The sequence below is a fragment of the Ambystoma mexicanum genome, chromosome 2p, assembly GCF_040938575.1.
Source record: "Ambystoma mexicanum isolate Mex_15411 chromosome 2p, UKY_AmexF1_1, whole genome shotgun sequence".
Taxonomy (NCBI): Eukaryota; Metazoa; Chordata; class Amphibia; order Caudata; family Ambystomatidae; genus Ambystoma; species Ambystoma mexicanum.
Genome location: NC_090923.1, coordinates 835,462,840 through 835,488,296, shown reverse-complemented (window position 1 = coordinate 835,488,296; position 25,457 = coordinate 835,462,840). Strand labels below are relative to the sequence as shown.

Sequence of the window (25,457 nt, the reverse complement as noted above, 5' to 3'; positions counted from 1 at the left end):
AGTAGCATGCACGGCGCCCGTAGCCTCAGCTCATGTTTCTCCCTCCAACAACATGTGACATAACCGCACACAATGCCTGCTTGACTGCACGTAGACTTGTGGGAACGCAAGCTGCAATAGCACAGCAAATTCTTCAGAGGAGCAGGCTGGGAGGGCGATGAGGAATACGTTGGAGGAACATCTAGTCGAAAGAACGTTACCAGTTGGTAAGTAACTTGTTCTTCGAATGGATGGTGTCCTCCAAGGTACATTCCACATCTTTGACAGGCTCCCAAAGCAGTATCAGTGATGGGAGGAGGGAGAAGAATTTAGATATGCCCAATCAGATGGCAAAATAAAGCACTGCTTTACCAAAGGCCATATCCTGACCATGGAAAGTATCCAGGGAGTAATGCTTGACAAAAGTGTGGATGGAAGACCACGTTGCAGCATCACAAATGTTCTCAACAGGAACTCCCCGTTGCAGGGCTGTGGATGTAGCCACGCCCCTGGTGGAGGGATCTTGCAAACCCTCCGGCGGGTCCTTGCCAGCCAATCTGTATCATTCAGCAATGGTGACGATAATGCACATAATGGTAACAGCCTGGCCCAATCGGTGTCCAGTGTACCCCACAAAAAGTTGGCCGTCCACTCTGACCCTGCACATCCTAGAAATATAAAAGCTCAAAGCTCTCCTAGGGTCCAACCTATAGTGTCTCATCTTCCTTACCAGGATGAGGAGGAGGATAGAATGCAGGAAGTACCAACTTCTGGCTCAAATGAAACTCAGACACTACCTTAGGTAGGAAGGACGAACGGACGTACCCTCAGTACAACCCTATGCTTGTGGAACACAGTAAAGGGTGGCTTAGATCAAAGTGTCTGCAACTCGCTCCCTCTGCGAGCAGATGTAACTGCAATCAAGAAAACCATCTTGAAGGTCAACAGGCTCAAAGGACAAGAGTGCAAAGGTTCAAACGGAGCACCCATCAAGAATGTGAAGACTAAATTCAGATCCCAAACCAGCAACTGAAAAGGGGACGGCAGGAACACATTTGTGAGCCCTTTTAGAAACTGGGTAATCAAAAGGAATCTTAAAATAAGAACATTCTTCAGACGAGCGCTTGAAAATAGATAGCGCTGCCAGGTAACCTTTAATGGTACCCACTTGAAGACCCTTGTGGGCCAAAGAAAGCAAGAAAGAACCATTGGAATGGAACACTGAAAAGGATCGACATTGTGTCCTCTGCACCAGTCGCAAAACGTACACCAACAGCAACAATACAGGGATTTGGGTGCCAGACGCCTGGCCGAAAGCATCACGTCATCTTATCTCTCAACCTTTCAGAAACCATGCGTGAAGGTTGAGAGTCTTGACCTCTGGATGGAGAACCCCCAAAGCCCCTAGCGCTAGAGAAGATCCTCTCTGTGGGGAAGACTACGTGGAGGACAGATGGACATTACTAGAAGGTCCCTGTACCACGCTCTTGGCCCAATCTAGAGCAATTAGGATCATGTGGAACCCGAACCTCTGCAAACTCCTTAGAACCCGAGGAATGACGGGGACCGGAGGAAATGCGTACAGGTGGGAATGACCAATCCACGACGAACACGTCCCCTAAAGCTCCTATCGGAGTAAATTCCCTTGAGCAATCTGTCTCGCACTTTTGATTGGCACCAGTCTCGAACGGATCCAATTGAGGGGTTCCCCAAAGGGCGAAGATCTCCTGAAGGACTTCCTGAGCTAATTCCCACTCGTGGGACACCACGCTCTGCCTGCTCAGAGCGTCTGCCGCCGCATTCTCCTCTCCGGCCAGATGAACTGCTGAGAGTGAGATTTCTCGCTGTATCGCCCAGAACCAGAGCTGCATCGCCTCTCTGCACAGCGGGAAAGACCCTACACCTGAGGTCGGTGTGGGAGGTGGCTAAGGCCACCTTTGGGGGACTCATAGCGGAAGGGGCCCGGAGGAAAAGGGAGAGGTGTTTGACAGAGGTTAAACTCTGCAATCTTTAGAACGCAGCTGGGGCTGAAAGGTGTTGATAGAGAGGGGCTCCTGGGGAAGATGAGAGACAAAAGGCAGGAGCTCCACTCAATATTGATAGGTGAGATGGTGAAGAGGATGAGATTTGCGCGGCAAAGGTATTATGAGAGGGGTGATGCTGTGGAGTCATTCCTAGCAAACAGGGTGACAGGTGGAGAGGAGAGTGGACAAGGTATGAGGAGCAAAGGGTTGCATGACTGACAGAGGGGATGCCATCTCGGCTCAGTTTACATCGTACTACGAGCAGCTCTATGCCAGACCGCCGGAGGCCTCGGGCGAGGAGATTAGGGCATACATTAACATCCTCTTCATCCTCAAGCTCACAAGGGAGGAGAGGGGCATGCTAGTGGGAGAGGTGATACGAGAGGAGGTGCTGGGAGCAATCCAAAAGTTGAAAGCTGGTAAGGCCCCTGGAGAGGATGGGTTTACCACAGATTTCTACAAGCAGTTTCAGCTGCTTTTGGCGGGACCACTGACCAAGCTATACAACTCCATAGTTGGAGAGGACTCTATTTCACTGACTTTTCTCCAGGCCTTGATAGCGGCGATACCAAAGCCAGGCAAGGATTGTGCCAACTGTGCCTGTCGGGTGTTGATCACAACCTGACAACGTGGCCTCTGGAGGAGCTTGCCCCCATTTACATGAAAAGAAGGCCAAGAAGAAGACATAAGAAAAGAAAGGAACACGCAGAAAGAAGACAGATCCGCAGGACAGCTCAACAGAGGAACCAGATGAGGAGGAAGGTTGGGAGGAATCCGCAGAGCCTGATAGGAGGCCAGGGGTGTGCATGCTCTCTTCCTGGTCATGGTGACTACAAGGGAGCCAGGTTTTTAATTGACCTCCGATATACAGTGGGTCGGTAGGGGCCAGACTGAACACCTTTTCAATGCTGGGGTTGACCGCTCCTGTGAGGTTTGGTGTTAGTAGGGAGGGCTGAATATGCCTTTGTACCGACTAAAAGAGCAGAGCTAATTGTGTAGCGGACATCTGGTCTCCCAGAACATGCTCCACAACATTGCTGACGTGTTGGGCCTCCTGAGTATCTATATTGAAGCATTGGGCGGACCTCAGGAGCAGCTTGTTGTACTGGAGCTGATTATCTATAGATGAGTGATTCACGGGCGGATCCTGATTGGGGACTGGATGACTGATATGGATGGAAACCCATGCAACCTCACGATGTGATAGAGGAATTCTCTTGCCAAGACCTGGGCTGACGGAATTCCTTTAAGAGCGATAAAGTGGGCCATCTTGGTGAATAAATCCAGCACCACAAGGATGGTGTTGAATCTGGAACTGGGAGGTAAGTCTGCCAAGGTGTGGGTGGTGTAACCAGTGGTTGCAATAAACCGGCAGGTCTTTGCTTTGAGGCCTTGTTTGGGGCACATGTCCCGCATGAGTTGACAAAATATTGAACATCGTGGCCACCAGTAGGATCTCCCTATCTTTTCAGTAGTCTTACTCACTCCTGGGTGGCATCCCATTGGAGAGTCGTGATAGTTTAAGTATTTCTTCCTGCAGGGTACGTGTTGGAAGGTACAGACGGTCACGACAGTACTGTAGCCCATCCTTGACGGAAAAAGTTATCTCCTTTCTCTTCCCATGTTTCAACTTCCTTTACGTGCAGGATGTCTCTTACCTTCTGTTTGACTTCTTCCCACAAATAATTATTTCCACACAGACCGAGGATCTTGTCCCCAGGGATGTCGTCCACCGGATCAGGGATTCTGTAAGCTTGTTTCCCTTTGCCTATGCGCGATAAAGCGTCCGCTTTCCCATTTTTAACTCCAGGCCGATAGGTAATCACAAAATCAAATTCTGACAGGAACAGAGCCCAACGGAGCTGTCTAGATGATTGTGCTTTAGCGGAACGCAGATACTGGAGATTCCGATGATCTGTTATTATGGTAATGGTATGTTTAGTTCCAAGCAAGTAATGTCTCCATTCCTTGAGGGCTTCTTTCATTGCAAGCAGTTCTTTATCCGTAACTGCATAATTTAGTTCTGCTGGTGAACATTTTTTCGACCAGAAAGCCACGGGATGAAGTTGGCCAGTGTCTGTATTTTGTTGGGACAGGACCGCTCCCGTTGCCACGCTTGATGCATCAGTCTCTACAATGTAAGGGAGATCTGGTTGCGGGTGTTGTTGCAGGAGCAGCCTCCCCCCGCCCCCCGGCATTGTACCCAGGATGCAGAGGTAGTCCACAAGCATATTACCAGCTGCTGTGTGCCCTCGTGCAAAAATCCGACTTTCTCCGAAAACCCTGAAACCGCTATGAGAAGCCGTTCCAGCAACATCCATCGTGCCACCTAGATTCGTTCTTTATTCAAGTGCCCATTCTGCAGGGATATTGCCATAGCCGCCATTGGAACACACAAGGTGCTCCAAATTCAAAGATGGCTGCCGCCACCTAGGCACCTTTGTCCTCTCCCCTGCCTGCCTCCCCATAGCTCGTAGCCTCGAGCCGATTGGCCAGGCAGCACTCTAAACCTGCCACGATACGCCGGCAGGCGCGAGAGCTGGCCCACGAGGTAAGGCTCACGAGAGAAGGCTCTGATTGAGCTGACCGAGCGCTAGCGGCGCCAGGCGACGTCCATATGTTCAAACTGCTGCAACCACGATTCAAGTGCCCTTCCTGCCCATCAACCAGCTGTCTACTTGCAATGCAAGGTAATCCTGCAAGTGCCACTAACTTATATTATTAACATTGTGTTACTGCGCTCCTTCTCTGCGTCCACAGTGCACGCATTCATCCGTAGCAACCAATGCGTAAAGCCTCATTGCATGCTTTCAGCCGAGCAGAATACACTCCATGCGGCTCATGTTTACTTGCAACGCTCCCCTGTTGTGCCTGCCTACAGACAGCGCGATATGCAAACCAGCTCATCTATTTCCGGCAGCGTCCTAACACGGTGCGCCCATATTCCAATCTGCTGTACACTGCTCTGCCCTCTAATGATTATTGTGCATTGCAGTGCCTGAACCATGCCTGCATACGCTGAACGGTCCACTACCTGTTATGCCTACATCTGATGCTAACCTTAGGGTATCTGTATAGCCGAATTCTGACTTGAACTTGAGACAGGTCGCCCGCAATTGTCACTAGCTTTAGCACATCTGTATTGCCTAATTTGCACTTGCCAGCCTGCGCCTTATAGATTTGCGCTCTGACATACTACTACTGCCCTCACACATGACACTTTAGCTTTGCAGCTTGAGGTACAACCTGTACTCAGTGCTGCCATTTGGCTTAATTGGCTTAAGTGTCCTTTCCCAACCCAGGCGCTGCCTAACTCTGCCTATGTACTATAGACGCTGCCACACTGCATCCTGTGTTGCACCTTAGGATCGCTAACAGACTACATCTGACTTGTGATGTGCCTTATGGTCGCTAATGGACCACATTTGATTTGTGTTGTGCCTTATGGTCACTAATAGACCACATTTGATTTGTGTTGTGCCTTATGGTCACCAATAGACCACATTTGATTTGTGTCGTGCCTCATGGTCGCTAACAGACCACATTTTGATTAGTGTTGTGCCTCATGGTCGCTAACAGACCACATTTGATTTGTGTTGTGCCTTATGGTCACCAATAGACCACATCTGATTTGTGTCGTGCCTCATGGTCGCTAACAGACTACATTTGACTTGTGTTGTGCCTTCTGATCGCCAATAGACCACATCTGATTTGTGCTGTGCTTTATCTGTAGTTACCATTGTACCTTACTACTGTACACTACTACTGTAGTGCCCATCTAGACTACACATACGCTAATTGAGTACACAATCTATTCTCGCTAATAACCTATGAACCGCACTGCCCCCATCATCAAAGCCAAGTCACCCACAATGTCCACATTTAGAGGCGCCACCCTAAACATGGCTACCTTCCTCCCGTTGCTCCAGAATATCTCACCTCAGAACCGCGCCCACTCAACCCTTCCACTTTACCCAGATCTACTATCTCCTACAGAATGGATAAACAGATTCGCCCGCCCACCTTCACCTTGCATACCTTGTCCCACACCCCTTAGAAATACAAGACTAGGTTATCGCCTTGCTGCACCCACTACCACATTCCTGAACGCACCCCCATCGACCATGATCAGAAACGATAGACTCAGCCATCGCACTAATCTTGATACAAAACTCACCAGAATGCTCACTAGGCAGTCTAAGAACCCCAAGCAGCCCACCTTACCCACTGACCTCCCACCTAGTTTCAACCCGGCAATACCTCACTTGCCACCACACACGAAAGCCAACCCTCCGCAGACTTCTATTAAGGGAGCTCTCATCAACGCTCGCTCATTGGCAGCCCACGCTACTGATGTAGCTGACATTATCTCCACCAACCACCTAGACTTTATCGCTATCACAGAGACATGGCTCCATCCAGCAGCCGGTCCCACAATAGCTCTAGCCACTCCGGACAACTACAACATCATCCGTGTTGACAGAAAAAATGGAACAGGAGGAGGAATAGCAATTATTGCGAAATCCACCTTTAACATTAGAGAAGTGACGAGCACAACCCTTCCCTCAGCCGAACTACTATCTGTCAAACTCCCATTATCTGACACACAAACCATCCTGCTCCATATTATATACAGACCCCCAGGACCCCCCTCCACCTTTGAAGAGGATCTCTCTCTCTTACTCACCACCAACTTGAAACCGAAATCCCAAATCATCATTCTGGGAGATTTCAACTTGGGACTCAATGACCCCGATGACAACCAGGCCACTTCCCTTAATGACACGATTACCCATCTAGGCTTCACCCAACACATTAATCAACCTACACATACAAAAGGAAGATCCTTGGACTGGCTAGCAGATGCCAACTGCAACCTCTCACTGACTGACATCTCTCCTTGTGCTTGGACTGACCATCACCTTATTACCTTCTCCTTACCTAGATCCTCATCATCTACCACACTACCCACAAAGTTACCTCAAATAATCTCCAGAAATAACCGCATCACCACCATAGAGAACCTCAAACCTCTCCTCGCGCCCATCAGTAAAGCTTATCTACCTACGCAAAATAACAACCCAGCAGACATAGTAGACCTATACAACAATACCTTAGAACTAGCCCTCAACCAGATAGCCCCTCTCAAACAACGAAAAGCCCAACCTATTGCCCACTCCAACAAATGGTTCTCAGCAGAATTAAAAGCTCTCTGCAATATTAAAAGAACCGCAGAAACTAGCTGGAGAAAAGCCCTCTCTCTCTCTCCACTAGAGAAATTCGCTTCAGCTGCCTCCACCTACAAATCCGCCATCTTAAATGCTAAAAAAGAGATCTATAACTTGAGAATACAAAATGTCAAATCTGGCACCAAAGAACTTTTCTCTATACTAAGAGAACTTGAATCCCCATTGCCTCCGACAAAGGACTGTACTAAAGACAAAGCCTGGTGTAACAATATCCAGCTCGCCCTCGCTAACAAAATTGCCCTCCTACAATCTAAGATAGAAGCTAAAAAAGTCAGGCTTGCCTCCGAGCAGAACCCCAGCAGCAAAATAAACCGCACCACCCCTAACTGCCCCTCCTTCCACTTCTCACCAGTCACAGAAGAAGAAGTAATCAAGATAATCGCCAGTCTCAAACCATCCAATTGCAAAGGTGACATTTGTCCCGCTTCTGTCATCAAAGACGGTGCTAATGAGCTAGCCCCTCATCACCTCTCTGATCAACTCCTCTTTCAAAAACTCAGTGGTTCCCAACAACCTTAAAGAAGCGTGGGTCCTACCCCTGCTCAAAAAACCCAACCTAGATCCCAACATCCCCACAAACTATAGGCCTATCACTATAGTGCCATTTCTTCTCAAAATCTTGGACAGGGTAGCCTATATCCAAATACAACAACATTTGGAAGACAACAACCTCCTAGGCCTGAGACAATCCGGCTTTAGACCAAGGCACGGGACTGAAACTGCCCTCTTGGATCTAAAAATCCAAATGGATGACGCCAAAGACAAGGGCAAACTGGCCATCTTGCTCTTGTTGGATCTCTCTGCTGCCTTTGATCTGGTTTACCACCAGATCCTCACCCAACACCTCTCCTCGGCTGCTGCATTCTCTCAGAATGCCACTAAGTGGATCCAGTCATTTCTGTCTGACAGGTCGACTAGAGTCTTTGCCCCCACTGCGACTGCGGACCCCATCCCTATCACATGTGGAGTGCCCCAAGGCTCTTGCATTTCTCCCACACTTTACAACATCTTCACGAAGCTCCTATTTGACCGTCTCGACGATCTGGGTGTCAGCTACACTAATTATGCAAACGACACCCAGGTCCTCATTACGCTCACTGGCAGCTATGAAGAAGATGCTGCAAAGCTTAACGATATCTACTTAGAAATCCAAGCCTGGATTGCTACACACAGTCTTTGCATAAACGACGATAAGACAGAACTGCTTATCGTAGGCTCCCAGGCTCGCCTCAACAAACTGGACCAAAGATACCAATCCTTTACCATCGATGGCAACATCATAAAAGTATCCAAAGAGGTCAAAACACTAGGTGTATACCCCGACTATCTTGTCATTAAAGAAACAAATACCATCTCAGCTACCTCATACAACAATAAACTGATCAATGCCTGTAGGCCTTTTCTCTCCACCTCCAGTTGCCTCACTCTATCTAGAGCGCTAATATTGTCTAAATTCGACTATTGCAACACACTCTACCTAGGCACTACCACTAAAAACTTGAACAGGCTCCAGATCCTGCAAAATAATGCACTAAGATGTGCCCTCAACCTCCCGCGCAAGGCGCACATATCCACGGTTAGCAAAGAAGTCCTCATGCTCCCGATCCGTGACAGAATTAAGCTAAGAATCCTGGTCATCACCCACAAGTGTCTGTCTCGTACTGCCCCATGTTACCTTTCAGACAAATTCTCTAGACACTGCCCCACTAGACCCACCAGAACTCCTTACCTGCACCAACTAAAGATCCCGAACTATAACCTAAAAACAGCAGGGGGCTCCAGTTTCCCAGTGCTCGCAGCACAATGCTGTAACACCCTACCTCCCACAATTAGAGCGGAAACCGCGTTCTGGCCTTTCAGAACCATGGCAAAATCATGGCTACTAGCCTGAACATCACGACTCTCCCCGACATGACCGGCTAGCCGCCGCTCTCCACCTGCAGTAATATTTACTCTTCTACAGCCTATGCAGGACCAATCTGTAACCGGTCCTCATTCGCCACTGTAACTGTGCTATTCTCTGTACACTATACTCTCAGTATATTCTATGCTTGTATTAACTCTCAGAGCCTTGACTAATGTATGCTCTGTCTGCTGAATTAAGATGTTCGATATGCAACTCTGTTGTAACGATATGCAACTGTGCTGTGCACATGATTATGCGCCCAGCTACCTGAGGGTTCGGACACGCTTTATAAATAAACAAACTAAACTAAACTACTGGGGCGGATGTGAATCGGCTCTTTAGAGCACAAAATGCTCAGCTGCTGGGGTCCATTCAAATTTCCGATGCTTGTGTGAAAGAGCGGTAATAGGATGCACCAAATGCGAGAATCTGGGTATAAAGCGTCTGTAGAAATGTGTAAAACCCAGGAAGCTCTGCACTCCCATTAGGGACGAAGGTTATGGCCAAGTGAGAATCGCCTCTACTTTCCTGTTGTCCATACAGATGCCTTGTGGCGACAAGATGAATCCTAAAAACTCAACTTCGGTGACGTGGAAGGAGCACTTTTTAAGCTTGGCATAGAGGTGATTGTCGCGCAATTTGTGAAGAACCGCCCATACATGAGATACATGTTCTTGTACTGAAGCCGAATAGATGAGGATATCGTCTATGTACACCACGGCACATACGTCGAACAGCTCTCGTAGGACATCATTCATGAAGTGTTGGAAAGCCGCTGCCGCGTTGCATAACCCAAACAGCATAACCTGGTATTCGTAGAGGCCATACCTGGTGCAGAACGCGGTCTTCCATTCGTCACCCTCTTTAACACGCACCAGGTGATAGGCCCCTCAAAGATCCAGTGTCGTGAACAGCTGTGCCTGGCGCACTTGATCGAGCAATACGGGTATCAAAGGTAATGGGTACCGTTTTTTTACCGTGACCTGATTTAACGCGCGATAGTCAATGCACATCCTTAGATTCCCCTCCTCCTTAGGGACGAAGAAGGGGGGGAAGACACCACGGGGGACTTGGATGGGCGGATAAAACCGTTTGCAAGGTATTGGTCCAGGTAAGCCTTCAGATGAGCGTTTTCCCCTTCCGTCAAAGCATATATGCGGCTGCACGGAACCTTTGCCCCTGGGACCAAGTCAATTTGACAGTCAAAGACGGTGCAAGGGCAGAACGTTGGCTTGTTCCTTGGCAAATACGTCACGGAATTCCTGGTATTCAGGAGGCAAAACTCCCAACATCCCCAACCCTGGGAGAATTATCTGTGGTACTGTTATTGGATGCTCTGATTCCCCACCTGACTCGTAACAGTGGCTGCAATCCCTGGGATGAAGGGGGTGGGGGTCTTCCTCTGTGGCTACATGGGCTTCCGACCACTCGTTGTAGCACAGTCCTCAAGGGGTTCCACTGCACTGGTGATCTCTGCTTCCTCAGCAAACTCCTCTCCTCAGCTCCTATCCCAAAAGACAATGGGCCTCATAACAAGTATCCCCAGTGTTACTGTGATGCCGGTCCTACCGTTTCTGGCACCCTGTAGCACCCGATTCAATGGCAGATTACGGTTTGTCAGCCACGCGCATGATGGAAATGGTGACACCAGCGACACAGTAACACCACTGAAAAGGCCATTGGCCGGCCGCAGCTTCACCCTGGGTGCTGGTGCCCCCGTTTACGGCATGACCAAGCTGGACGCAGTGGCACCAGAAACAGGGGCACCGCAAACACTGTAACCAGAAATTACGTGATCGACGGAAGAGAAAACTGGCTGGCGGCCATCATCAAAATCACAATCCACTGTAATCTGAAGGTACCAGCAGCCATTCACCCCTCCCGACTCCAGAAATCAATCCCTCACCATGGCAACTCGCATCCTGGAGACCCGGGAGTGCCTGCCATGCTTCACTGAGGCGGAGCTGCACATGCTCACCGATAATATAGTTGAGCATGCTGGGGAGCGGTTTTCAACGGACCAACGCTGCCAAAACCCAGCAGCGGAAGAAGGAAATCTGTCAGGAAGTGGCACAAAAGGTATCCGCTGTGGGGACGACCCCACGCACAGTGAAGGCTGCCACAAGCAGTGGGACGACCTCCGCCTGAAGGTCAGGAACCTCCTGTCTGCACACCGCAGACAGTACATGGCAACAGGTGGTTGACCCTCCTGAATCCAGCTGCTGCCCTCGGAGGGAATGGAAGGAGCGGGTGCTGCAGAGGCCGGGACACCCGTTGAGGGTGGTACATGGAGCACCAATATCAACAACACACCTGACTTGCAGGCAGCCCCCCCCTGCCACTATGGAGTGTGCCCAACACGCCCCACATTCCCAGTGCCTGCAACAACATTGGTCCGGGGACAGCATCTGCCCCTGTGGCCTGTGAGGACAGTCACCGTCATTCACTGTGAAACCCCAGGCCAGCCACCCATGGAGGCACACATGAAGCCATGCCCAGGGTTACACATAAGCACTGCCACCGTCTGCACACCCAAACCCGGTACAGCAGCCCTGTACAGTGTCCCATTGCAAGGCACAACACCACACTTAGCCATGATGCTGGTGAGACCACAGGAAACACCACGGATCACACCCCATATGAGCGGCTGGAATTCAGCCCCATCAACCTGCACAAGCCTGCCCTTCCCCAGTGTCATGGACATGGACTGCGGTCTGCACAGCATTGAAGAAAGGCAGGAAAGATTGTCTGCCCTGGTGCAGCAGCACCTGGAAGAGTCCCGCCTGATGTGGGGGGGGGGGGGCCAGCTCATGAGCAAAAGTGAGCAGGCCACTGGGCATTTCAGTGCACGTGCCCTCGGACGTGCAACATCAGCCATAGTACACCTGGCTAGGAGGGTCAGCGGGGGCAACAGTATCATGTCGGCCATGGCCGAGTCAGTCTCAATGGCCCTGCAGGTGGTCCTGGCTCGACGGGCCAGTCAGTCATCCCACACGCCATCCAACAGCTCCACATCCGCTAGTTCACTCCCGAGCAGCCCGAGGCGCAGGTGTATGCGCCTGTCTGCTACACAGCAAAACGGAGTTCCAGGTGGCAAGTGGCCACGTAAATAGGCCCTGGACAAACATGTGGCATCTGTGTGTCTCGGACTGACACATTGACATTGTGTTACAAGTTGGGAGGGGATGTGGGGAGGGATAGTTGGTCCACCAGTTCATTTTTTCTCATTCCTTTTTAATACACTGGGTGTTGCATTGCAAATTATGACTGAACACTCATTCTTTTCGTCAAAGTGTGATTTATTTACTGTACAGTGTTAATTGTGGTGTATGGCCATGTGCATGTGCTCTGTGCTAAAAGTAGTTGGTGATGAGTTGATTGAAGGCCTCACATCCATCCATGTCATCCCTGCGATGGGGCAATGGCATCTCAGCCTCACTGCCATCGTCACCATCCGTCAGAGGCATGTCTATATCTCAGGGTAGGGGAATGTTGCGTCTGACACATGTTATGTAACATGGCACAGGCCAGGACGATCTTGCCCACTTTCACAGGACTGTACATCAGGGCACTTCCAGATCTACTTAGGCAGCAGAGCCCAAATGTTTGCACCTTGTGCAGATGTGGGCATGCTCATGCTGATTTTGTGGGTGCCTGACAGGGGTCATGAGCCATGTCAGTAAGGGTTAGCCAGAATCGCCTGCATGGAATGGAATCAAGGGGGGGATGCAATGGTGGGGGACAAGTCATTGTGGTGGTAGTGACAATGCAGCCATATTTGGATGTGGGTCTGTGTCACAGGATTTCTGCAAGACGTAGCAAATGGCACAGATGACCCTAGTTTTTGGTGTATTGTATTGCAGGGGGGTAGGTTGCGCCCACATTCCCCACACCATATGACACCCACCTTGGCTATTACTCTTATGCCAACACATGCTTCTACATTGTTTTTGATGTGTGCCATGTGTATTTGCGTTTGCATGTTGTACATCGGTCACCTCTCCCATTCGTTATTCTGTGTTCCTTCATTGTTCAGATTCATGTTACATGCATATGGGAATGTGCGCTTGTGATGGGCAAATCACCTGGCTTCATGCTGTGGGATACACTGCTGGTGGGAAGGTAGGTCAAATTTGTCTGACCTGGCTGTGACGCAGGCAGTGGGGGTTGTGCACATTGTGTACATGCTGGGGTAGGTGGCATGGGGGAGTGAATTCTGGAAGCTGTAGTGCATGTGATGCACCTATCCAACTGTGTAAAAATTGTGATGTGTGTCCTTCCATTTGCCCATGCCCCACATGTCAGACATGCCCTCCCACTCATGCCTGCAATCTGTATACATTCTGTTGCATAACGCCCATGCAATGGTGACAGTGGACAACCCCTGCCCCTTCAAAAGTGCACGTGCTATGTGTAGGTACTTTTATAATTCGTTATTTATAATGTGCTTAATACACAGAGGTTTCTAAGCGCGGACGTGGGTATCGAACCCGTGTTGCTCCGTGTCGTCTTGCTTCCAAGGCGAAGCACACTGCACCTGCGCTATCCTCCCGAGAGGAGGATAGTTCAGGTGCATTCACCCAAAAGCTAGGTCCCATCTCCGCCGTATCGTGCCATGTACCCTGGGAGCGAGGCGTTACGCAGCAGCATGGAGTTGTGCATGGATCAAGGGAAACGTGCACTGCAGTGGGTTATTAGGTCTGCACCACACACAGCCTGGACATTCAACAAGTGGTACATTTTCTCATTGGCATGTTTGACGTGCATGCAGTCCAGCACACCCATCACATTCAGCATGCCTGCCGGGGCATGAAAGCCTACTTTTGTGGCATTAACCTGAGCCGGTGTTCTGAGGAGGGCAATGTGGTCAGACATGCTACGCATGAGGGCATCCAGGACCTGAACCAGCACCATCGAAAAACAGGGCTGGCATGTCCCTTGCAGCACTCCCAGTGTGTGTTGATGGGTGCCGGTGGTCAGGAAATGCAGCACTGATACTACCTTGAGCAAAGGGTGTGGCCCTTAAGCGGGTATAGGTGGCCGCCTCCTCCTCAGCAGTCTCCTCCTCCTCCTCCTCCTCCGCAGCCGTCTCCTCCGCCGCCTCCTCCTCCACAGCCTCATCCTCCTCTGCCTCTTCCAATTCCAGCATATATTGGATCCCTGCCTGCAGGGCCCCTAGCTCCATGACTGCTACTGCAGCTGCCCCATGGTTGTGTTGGAAGGTGTGTTGGTGTGGTCCTTTTGAGCATTCACAGTGCTCATGGTGTGCAGCTGGGCCGATTATGGCCACCTGCGGCCTGTTGCTGCACACCTGAGACTGCTTAACGCCTGCTCCACAATGCCGGTGTTTCCATGTTGATGGAAGTCGGAATGATGCTGTAATACTGTTGTGCCGGGGTTTATGGCACTGCCTTCGGGGGCTGCCGCTGTTGGCACTCACGGTGCTGCCGGCAGCAGTAGCACCGTGGGTCATGTTTGCAGGTACGTAGTTTGTGGCATTGCAGCTCGTAGTGTGCTTGCCTGGAAAAGGGTGCCAGTGCGGTGTGACCGGCACCGTTATTTCTGGATCAGCATACTTGCAATGAGGCCTAATGTCTGTTTATAAGCCTATGTTTTAAAGCCCCCCACTGTACTCCCGTTGACTGAGACAAACTTTTAAACTGATTGGTTAACTGGCATCCTATTAGAGGGCTTGACACCATTCTGCATTTCTTTCAGTTGGTGTCCAGTGCAGGAGCTGGTGTTTGTCTGATGCTCTGTGTTTGTCTGCTGCTCTGCTCTGGCCTGCCTCCTGGCTGCCCCCCTGCACAGAAATTCATTTTGTGGGTCTCTGGTGTTGAAAGGCCATCACAAGGGACAGGAAAACCTCTAGTAAGATCCAATCTGTGCAAAATCCTTTTTCCTTTGGTGAGAGGGGAATGAAGTATTTCTCTCCTTAAATGCTGCAGGGAAGGGAGAAAACCGTTCTCCACAAGTGGTGCTGCTGGGTAAGGTGCTTCTGAATGAATTTGGTTTTCACTTTCAAGGATCCATACCCGTTTTCTAAGGTGTCTCTCTGATGTGCTAAAGCGTACTTTTCTCTGAAACCCTTGTAGATATTCCAAAATCTGCTCTGGGTTTTGGAACCCTAAACATGGGAGATAGAGTGCCCAATATCAGTGACAAATATCTTTCTTTGGGACCTGATAGTTCCTAACTAGTTGCTAATCTCAGTGGGTTCAGGAATAGCTCGGGACAGGTCCCCCACAACATCCTGAGTCTGAGTTAAGGACTCTAAGGTCTTTGGGGAGAATCCTGCTGGTTTGTACTGCAATGGTCTACCCCTCCCTCTTGACAATTAATTCTTCACTTTGCGCCGCATCACATATAGGATGATTAACTGTTCGGGTTGTGGTCAGGAGCACAGTCAGTTGAGCCAATGGGAGGATAGCTCAGGGGCAAGGCGTTTGTCTTGGAAGTAAGACAGCACATAGAAACACAGGTTCGAATTCCAGTCTCGCATTTAGAAACCAGTCTCCAGTATTAAGCGTGTTATAGAAGAACAATTTTAATTACTCTCAGGCAGAAAGTGGGCTGGATGCGATATTGGCAATGTGTCTTTGCTACAGATGGGAAAATTATCTATAAGAATATATTTTTGATGGATAAATTTAAAAATAGACAATAATAGGATTACAGCATCAACATGCAGAGTATTTACCTGGCAAAGTCCTCAGGGATGAGATCAGGGTTAACACCCAGTGAATCCATCACATCATTTCGAATCTGAAGCAGTAGATCAGAGTCCTCAACATAACTTTCAGGTAGAGGATCCCTTCCTTTGTCAGTGCGGAATTTCATGAGAACTAAGGAGAGAATTTAACATATAATGAATAAGGTTTGCATGATTCAAGAATTATTGCTAAATGCTAGTGTACAAACTGAATATTATAAGTAATGGGCTGTGTGGTAAAGCAGCTTGCTGCCTATTGCTTTATTTCACCAATGCTTACAACTATGTCAGTGCTGCCAAAACAGCTGCATCACTAGCCACAACACAGAAAATTGCAGAAGGGCAAAGGAGTCCGTAAGATAGCTCAGTCTGCTTAGTGCCACCCAAGAACCTTCAGGCTGCAGGTATAAACCTACATTTGGCAGACTCTGTCTTTCATCCCTCCAAGGTCGGTAAAATGAATAATACATATTTGTGTGACAGTACCACCAATTATAAAGTGCCAAGACTCTTCCTGGCATACTACTTCTCAAACCCTCATCCGGACACTTCTTGGGAGTTCTTTTTGATGTCCCCTTTGCTATGCTTACTCCGTCTGCTGCATTGTGGGGTAAAAATAGAACTTCCCCTGCTTTTCCCAATAACTGCAGCAGACCTATGAGATTTAGCGCCACTGTTTCCAATGGTAGAATTTTTGAAAAACTCCTAAGTTACCTGCAACGGTCTGACTTGTGGAATATTTTCTAGGTCAATGCAAAGGGACCTGACGTTTTTAGAACAAAGAATGGAATTTTGAAATGTATCATTGATTTATATTGCAATGGTAGGGTGAGCTTACACATTTAGTGCGCCCCATAAATAGTATATCAGTCATGCACAGAACAGAGGATTCTCAACAGAAGAGAGAAGTCTTGAGGAATATTTGGAATTGCTATATTTGCAAATTACTGTAGCCTTTAGTGGATGATGTTGCAGTATATACTTGTGGACACGGTCTTCTGAATTCTAGGGGTGAGCTGGGACCACTACAGGTCTGTTATGGTAATTCTATGTCAGTTGGCCTAGGTCCGGTTTTCGAATTGCATTAATTCCCCTTCTTCCCACCTTTTTAGGCCTTACATAGACAGTTCTATTTATTAGGTTAGCCTGGTAAATTTTATGCATGTGAGTGTTGTGGAATCAACACTTATACTTCCTGTTTTTTCTATATTCCTCTACATTGTGGTGTATGTTCCTAAGTATTTATTTTAGTGTTTTAATCATAATAGATTACTAATAAATGTAAACACAGTATGTGTGATTTCTGTGCATTGCACTAATTGTACTGTGTGACCCCTCCTTGAGCAAAACCTAACTTATTGGCACTTTTCCCAATGAAAGATTTGGTCTAGCTTGGACACCACGTTCCCACTTCGATAAAGCATTTCTACACTCTACTAGGATTCTAGAAAAACTTCATAACATGCTTTCATAAAAGTCATGATGCATTTTTCCAGTCAACTGCTAGGTAGGGACTGTCCATTTGGTGAAAGTCAAAGTCTCAAACTGCTTCTTTAATTACTTGCACTTCCCGGTCATTTCAACATAGCAATATAATGTTTTTTTGCCGAAAGTGTGCTGTGTCCTGCTGTAGAGGCTAGAATAGAAAACCGACAGAAACCATTTGGTTTATAAGGAACTATGTGACCATTGGTGGGATACAGATGGGATGTGTTTTAACACCCTTCTACCTTGTTTTTGTTGAAATATTAAGCCTATCAAGTTGGATACCAATTTGAGATGTCGCCGTAAAGAATAATATTTTGAAATGACTAGTCGCTAGTGAATATTTGTACATTGCCTCTCTTTTGCGATGGTGTGGGATCAATAGAACAATCAAGGCTCAAAGTACCTTTCAACAGGCATAATACTTCACCAGAAGGGGTTGAGTGAAGGCCTATAGGGTGAAGATCTTTGCAACAAACCTGGATGTCCACTTTATGCTCATGTGTTTTCAGTAAGAGAATGAATCACATAACAGTGTAGTCGGAAAATAGGCTGAACACATGAGGCTTTTAAGGCTCTCTTTATCCCTAACAAGGAGAAGTTACAGGGTTATATTCTTTCCCAGCGTTACGGTTCATCTTTCTCGGTCAAGGAACAGTTTGGATAAACTTCTACTGGGTCTGTGAATTCTGTAAGGTGTGAAAGGGCTTAAAACTACGAAACAGTATCAGGATCGGCGTATAACCAAAATTAGTGCTCTGTGTTACTTCTGTACAGAACGCATTGTTCCAGTCCGAATTCTTCGATGTATAAGTCAAAGATTTTTAGTCTCAAAAGAACCTAGTCCAGATGTACCTAGTCTTACAAAACAGTTCCTGAAATCAATCAACAGCTATTCCGGGTGGTTCTCTGGTTCAGTCATAATGGTCCTCACCCTGTAAATTACCTTTGAAGACTGCATGAAGGTTGATTCATGACCAAGACAAACCTATTTACCATTTTTTTTTAGGCACTACCCAAAAACTATTACCAGCAGCAAACTAGCTCTGCAAGGTCTCCCCCCGCTTCTGGGCAGTGGCTAGAATACGAGGTATGCCTAGAAGGGGAATGACAGCATAGGATACCTGCTTCTGCATACCGTGGCAGTCAGCATTCTGGCCACGGAGACAGGGTGAGGGAGGAAGCTAGATCTTAACACAACAAAGGGGCACTTCAGTTTTGGTGACCCAGGTGTTGAGTTAGTGTTCCATCTTAGGGAGCAATTCTCCACAAGCCTGGGGAAAACCTGGACTGTGCATGTACACTGGAGATTGTTCAGTCAGTGGAGGCCAGGGCACATTCACAGTACAGAGATCATGTCCATTCATATGTTATGTCATGTTAGGCTGGTTGCCACTCCTTGGCGTTGTCCCTTATAGTTGCGGTTGAAAGGAGGTGGGGCACCACCGATTGTCGTAATGGGCCAGCTGCCACCAAGGGATAGCTTGGGGTTGTTGCTAATGATACAATTTGCCCAAACCAGAACAGATCTGCATGCCTCTGAACCCCCCAGAAACGAGTACATTGCTAGATTTAGGTTAGAATTTGGTCACAATTTACATCAAATCAGTGACTGATGTATATGGGGACAGCATTTCTATTTGTCCATCTATACCCAACGTGGCTGATTTACTAAGATAAATAAGTAGCTCACGTAAGACAATTTACTAAGCTAAAAAAACTGTGCAAGTAGCACTTATGCTATTTTTTGGTGCAAGGACAAATTACACCATTTATTTTAGCTTAGTTAATCAGCCCCATTGTCCGTCTCTATAGTCTTTTCGCAGTCCGACTGACATTTCTCACAGCAGTTTTGGGTATGTGTTAAAAAAGTGTGCGTTTTCAGTGTCCATGTCAAATTCTTTAGCTACTGTTTGCATGTCTTCAGGATTCTCTAAACTGCAACCCACTCTGCTCTGGGCTAAATTAAAAAAGCAAATATGTATTTTGTGGACCACAGAGCACACAAGAAAACATATGTGACATAGTAATAGACCAATTGTTAACAGCTACTTTATTTCCTCAAAATCATATAATAGTGTCCTCCCAAAACCATCACTTTGTCAAAACAGCATTCTTAAGCACACAGAAAACGACCAGCATGCAGTTGCAGTAACAGAAGAGATTCTTGCATTGGTAAATTAGAAGACAGCAACGTTTGCATATTAGGTTACTTCAAGGACACCAGTGCTGGAGCCTTCAAACAGACAGACGATAATTGTCAGAGCAGCGAAGGTACAACTGGTTTTAGTGGATAACGGCATTGAATGTTTGTTCGTGATTCTGGGTTAGAACAGGGAGCGAAAAAGTAAAGCCACGTCAATTCTTCCTGTCGGCTATTTCCTTGCATCTTCTGAAGCGAATGCAAAGTCATGCTGCATTCCCCATGTGGGTGGGGACAAATCCCATCTGCTCCCACCCAAGGTTCCTACACCCTGGCAACAGTTCATGAAGCATCCATCTAGAAAAAGGAGCGTACACCAAAGTAATGGACATTTTTTGGACCCACACAGCTGGGAAGCACGGTTCAGAGAGGCTCGAGGAACTGTACTGAATGTAATGAACTGTCAAACATTTTATACCCATATTACAGAATTATCATACCACATTTTAGTTACATTTACAGGGCCGGTCACAGAAGTTGATCGGGGGATCTACATCAGTCCCCTATAAGAATGTATATGTGAAGGCACACCCCTGAACGCTCACGCCAGAATAAATGCAACCTGCTAGTGAAAAAAGGCCAAGAGATTTCTTGCAAGGATAACAGGTTTTAAACAGCACAAAAAATAAGTATGTCAGCAAAAAACTCTGCTGCTCGAGAACATTCTGCTGAAAAATGGTACAAGCAGAAGGTTATAAGGCAACACATCGGCATTACTACGTCATACATACAGTAGAAACCTGCGTGGCTGGTTGGTGAGACCCTATACATGGGCGGCTTGCTACATAGGGAATGCTGTGCTGCAATTGACCCTAGCCCAGTCTGTCCGTCTACCATCACGTGGGGTCAGCTGGGCTCATCTCTCCAGGGACTGAAGGTCGCGTTCCTCATTAGTTACTATTTTAAGCCAATGCTCCTCTATCAGTATGGCGTGCACCTGGGAAACTCCGACTGGCACGGGGGGGGTAGTTTAAGATCATGCTGACCCACATATTCTTCACTCAGTTCATATTGCACTCCCCACACCAGAGATTTCCACTCTTGCATTGGACTATAACGTATTCCTCCCTGTGCCTCGTATTACAAAGTGTGTCATTATGAAATAAGGTGAAATGGTCTTGATCTTTTATGACCACTGGGTTTATGGTTGTGGTTTGAGGTCACCTACTATCAGGGAATTCAGGGGTCTTGGACTGGGTCAGTTGTGGGGTGTCATAACTCCTGGTGGGCTGGGTGTGGGTTGGAGGTCTACCTTTGGCCTGGCTATGATGAATGTGCACAGTGAGGCGTCTGGTGCGGTCTCCCGGCTTTGCAGGGCAGGATGCATTTCTTCCTCAGATAATAAGTATTTGCAACAGTTAAGGAACAAAGATGTTTCTATGGGAATTAGCAGCGCAGGTCTTTCTACCATCAGTGCTTGGGCCGGTTTAGGTTTCTATGTCGGGCCTGTGTTTACCGCACAGCCATGCAGGGCCAAATGCATCTATCATAACTACAAAAATGGCAACTCCATATATGTGCGCACTTAATCTACACATTTATGTTTAATCTTATCACGGCCCCTCCCCCCTGGTACATCACAAGTGTGGTTATGGGATCTGCCTTACTCTAAAGCGCCTATTGCAGTGGGAAAGGTTAATTTCCTTCCCAACATATGTTAAGTGACCCCAATTGGGTGGACCATTTCTTGGCAAATAAATCACATTGACATGACAAACTTTCCCACACCACCCCTCAATTACGTGATTGTGCTGATCAGTCAAAAACACTTGTTTGCCATGGGTTGACAACGCCCAATGTACAAAATGGCTTGAGATGGCAAGGGGCAAGACATTCACACCGAGTCTGACCAATGATGTACCCGGTTGACATCCGCGAAGACACTTTACATTGTTGCACCCTAGGGACACCAAAACCTCTCTTTGCCGATTGGCTACCTGTTGTGCTCCCCCAACCCTTAACCCAATGTTATGGCACACCAGCTTCCTTCTCGTGCCTTGCTACCAAGTGTAGTCTGAAAAAACGACAATACTGTGGCTGGATTTTAATGTATCGTACTTGATTTTTATTTTTCTGCCAATTCTCAAGAATCTCAGTGACTTCGATGGGACTGCGTTCTGCTGGGAAACTTCAGCCGTGCAACATTTCTGCACACTGTTACTGCTGACCGTTCAAAACTACATACTGCTCACAAAAAAAGGCCTGCAGCTCTTTGGTTCTGAACTGTCTGCAAGATATGCTTTCCTCACACGGGCCTACACGAAAAATGTTTTCTCTGCTTTTCACACATTGCTCGTAATCGTATTTCTGATGCTTGTATCTGCTTAGATTCACATGCTGTGCATAGGTCGACATCTAGTGGAAGCTGCGGAGTATTACAGTTTGTTTTTCGAAACTCGAAAATGGGCGTCGACACAGGGCGTGCCAGTAATACTATCTCTAGTGTGACGTCCACTGTACCCAAGATCCCTGACGCGTCTAGGATCCTCAGATTGTATTTTTTTTTCTGACATGAGGTAGCATGAGGAGTAGCGTGAGTACAGATAATCCAAGCAGATAGACAGAAAGGTAAGACTACAAGCAATCATGCGCCTTCTCTCAGAGGGGAGGAAGGGTGGGTCGCATGTGAATCTAAGCAGATACAAGCATCAGAAATACGATTACGGTGAGTAATGTATCCCTTCTGAGGCTTGTGGAATCTGCTTAGATCACATGCTGTGCATAGATTAGCGAGCAGTACCTGAAGAAGGAGGTGGGATGTGAGAAGGGTCATGAGCAAATAAGTGTCTTAGAACCGCTTGTCCCACTTGTGTATCTGCCTTGGAATGGGTGTCAATGCAGTAATGCTGAGTAAAAGTGTGAATAGAGCTCCAAGTAGCTGCTTTGTAAATGGTGTCAAGGGGTACATTTGCAATGAAAGCCAGAGTGGCCCCAATGCCTCTAGTATAGTGGGCTCTTGGCGTGAAAGGCAGAGTTCTTTCAGAGAGTGAGTAACACAGCTGGATAAGTTAATAATCCACTTCGAGATGGCACCTTTAGAGACGCGATCCCCCTCTCTGCCTGTAGCTACGGAGACGAACAGTTGATCTGTTTTTCTTAGCGGTCTGGTTTTATTTACATAGTAGAGGACCGCCCTACGCACATCTAGGGAGTGTAGTTTCACCTCAGCCGAGCTTTGTGGGTCCTGGAAGAAAGCCGGAAGCTTGATGGACTGGTTTACATGGAATTTTGATATAAACTTAGGTGAGAACCTAGGGTGTGTGCGTAAAACCAGTTTGTCTTTATGGACAGTAAAGAAGGGATCCTGCACTGACAGAGCCTGAATTTCACTGACCCTTCTTATAGAAGTAATAGCTACTAAGAAGGCCGTTTTATAAGTCAGGTGTTTGAGACTGCTTTTATGCATGGGTTCGAAAGGGGGGCCCATGAGCTTGGCTAGCACCACATTAAGGTCCCACCCTGGTGGTGGGTTTGAAATAGGAGGGTGAAGTCTCTTTACTCCTTCCATGAAGGCTTTAACTACTGGTACTTTCCACCACGAAACTTTGCTATGGGAAGTGGTGTAAGCCAACAGGGCTGCCTGGTGTACTTTCAGTAAGTTAAAAACCAATCCTGCATCCAGCAGGTGGAGCATGTATGTAACAATAGTGGAAGGAGTGCAATCAACTGGGTTGATTGATCTTCTCTGGCACCAGATAACGAACCTCTTCCACTTGTCAAAGTAACAGTGCCTTGTGTTTTGTTTCCTAGATTCCTGGGAGTCTGGTTGGGGGAACCTGGATGCAAATCCTGGGCATTGTCTGTTTTCACTTGTGGCGAATAAGTCTATAGTGGGGAAACCCCACTGAGAGAAGATATTTTCTACGACCTCTCTGTGTAGAGCCCATTCATGTTCCTCTGGGCGGGAGTCTCTGCTCAGAGCATCCGCTAGGGAATTGAGCTCCCCTGGAACATGTTGTGATGACAGGAAGATGTTCCGTCTGAGTTGCCATATCCAGATTTTCCTGGGCAAGCTTGGACAGATTTGGCGAGCGAGTCCCTCCTTGCTTGTTCAGGTAGAACATGGCTGTTGTGCTGTCCGTCCGGATTTGCACTGACAGGTTTAGTAGGTGGGGCTCGAACGCCTGAAGCGCTCTGAATACTACCAGAAGCTTTAGCAGGTTGATGTGGTTCTTGGCCACTGAGTGAGACCAGAGGCCCTGAGCTGTGTGGTGGAGATGGTGAGCTCCCCACCCCGTCAGGCATGCATCTGTAGTGACTATTGCCTGTACCTCGGGATCGTAAAAGGGTTTCCCCTGTGCGAGATTCTCTTGTCCACCAGTGAAGGCTTTGTACCAGTGTTGGTGAAACGACCACTAGATCGTCCCACTGACCACTTGCCTGAGACCACTGTTTCGCCAACCATTCCTGCATGGGACGCATGCGCAGGTGCGCCTGGGGGACCAGGTAAATACATGACGCCATCATGCCCAGTAGACGCATTGCTTTGCGTACTGTTATTTGTTGACCGGACAGATAATGCGGAATTTGCAGTAGTGTATTCCGAATTCTTTCTTCTGAAGGAAAGGTCAACCCCCTCTTGGGTATCTAGGATTGCTCCTAGGAATTGTTTTGAGGTGCTTGGCACCAGGCTTGACTTTTTCTCGTTGATTGAGAAGCCTAACTCGTGAAGGATGTCGATAGTCCTTTGAATGTTTGTCCTGCAAATTCCTGGGGTTTCCCCCGTTATGAGCCAGTCGTCCAGATAAGGGTACACTGGGATTGCCTCCCTGCGTAGGTGTGCAGCCACCACCTCCAGTACCTTGGTGAATACCCTTGGTGCCGAAGCTATCCCGAAGGGCAGTACCTTGAATTGGTAGTGTCGACTGTCCATCTTGAAGCGCAAATACTTTCTGTGCGCTGGGAACATGGAAATATGAAAATATGCATCTTTCATATCCAAGGTTGCCATGTAATCCACCTTTTTTAGGAGGGGGATTACCTCTTGTAGCGTGGTCATACGAAATTTTTGGGGCTTGACATACTTGTTGGCAGGCAATAAGTCCAATACTGGGTGCATTGTCAAATCTTTCTTTGGCACAAGGAAGTAAGTTGAATAAATACCCTTGTTTACCTCGTGTCCCGGGACGAGTTCTATCGCGTCCTTTTCTAGCAGAATGGCGATCTCCTCGAGGAGAATCTTCTGATGTTCTAAAGAATGTACTCTTTGCCGTGGAGGATGGTTCCGGGGACGCTGCAGTAGTTCTATACAGTACCCTGTGGATACTGTTGACAGCACCCATCTGTCTGATGTGATCCCTTCCCAAGCCTGGGTGAAGTTGGAAATGCGTCCCCCTACTGGGGTTGCGTGAGAAGGGACCCTGAACTGAGCGTCACTGCTTTGGTGGAGGCGTGCCGCCTCCCTTGTTGGGGCTGCCTCTGCCTTTACCACAACCTCTCCTATTACCCCTGCCGTAACCCTGGGTAGACTGTTGGTTGCTGTTCCACTGTGTACCCTGCCCCTGGGAATAGTTAGATCCTCTCTGGGAATTTTGGCCGCGTGGGCGACGAAAATTACTATTCCCTCTCTGGTTAGGGGGTATATTGGTTAATTGGCCAAGGGACTCGAGTGTTTCGTATTCGTCCTTGGCATTCTTCAGTGCGTCTTCGACCGCCTTACCAAACAGATCGGTTTCCACCGGTTTGTCCAATAATGCAGCCTGGGTTTCTGCCTTAAAACCAGACTTCCGTAACCACGCATGTCTTTTGATAACAGTACCTTCTGCTATCAATCTGCCTGCGTTGTCCGCGGCGTCGAAGGTTGCTTTCAAAATGCAACCAGACACGGCTCTACCCTCTGCGGAAATCCGAGCTAACTGGCCCTTTAAAGGTTCAGTAGCAGAGGCTATGAGTGCCACGA

At 48.0% G+C, this 25,457-nt stretch overlaps 1 protein-coding gene across 1 annotated transcript in view; it reads right to left on the bottom strand.

The window, feature by feature from the left end:
- The window catches only part of SAE1 (SUMO1 activating enzyme subunit 1), a 1,106,078-nt gene that overhangs the window by 77,817 nt on the left and 1,002,804 nt on the right, over positions 1-25,457 (bottom strand). The window contains exon 7 of the mRNA XM_069644537.1: positions 15,859-16,003. Within this exon, the coding sequence (XP_069500638.1) occupies positions 15,859-16,003 (145 nt within the window). The remainder of the gene's footprint in view (positions 1-15,858; positions 16,004-25,457) is intronic.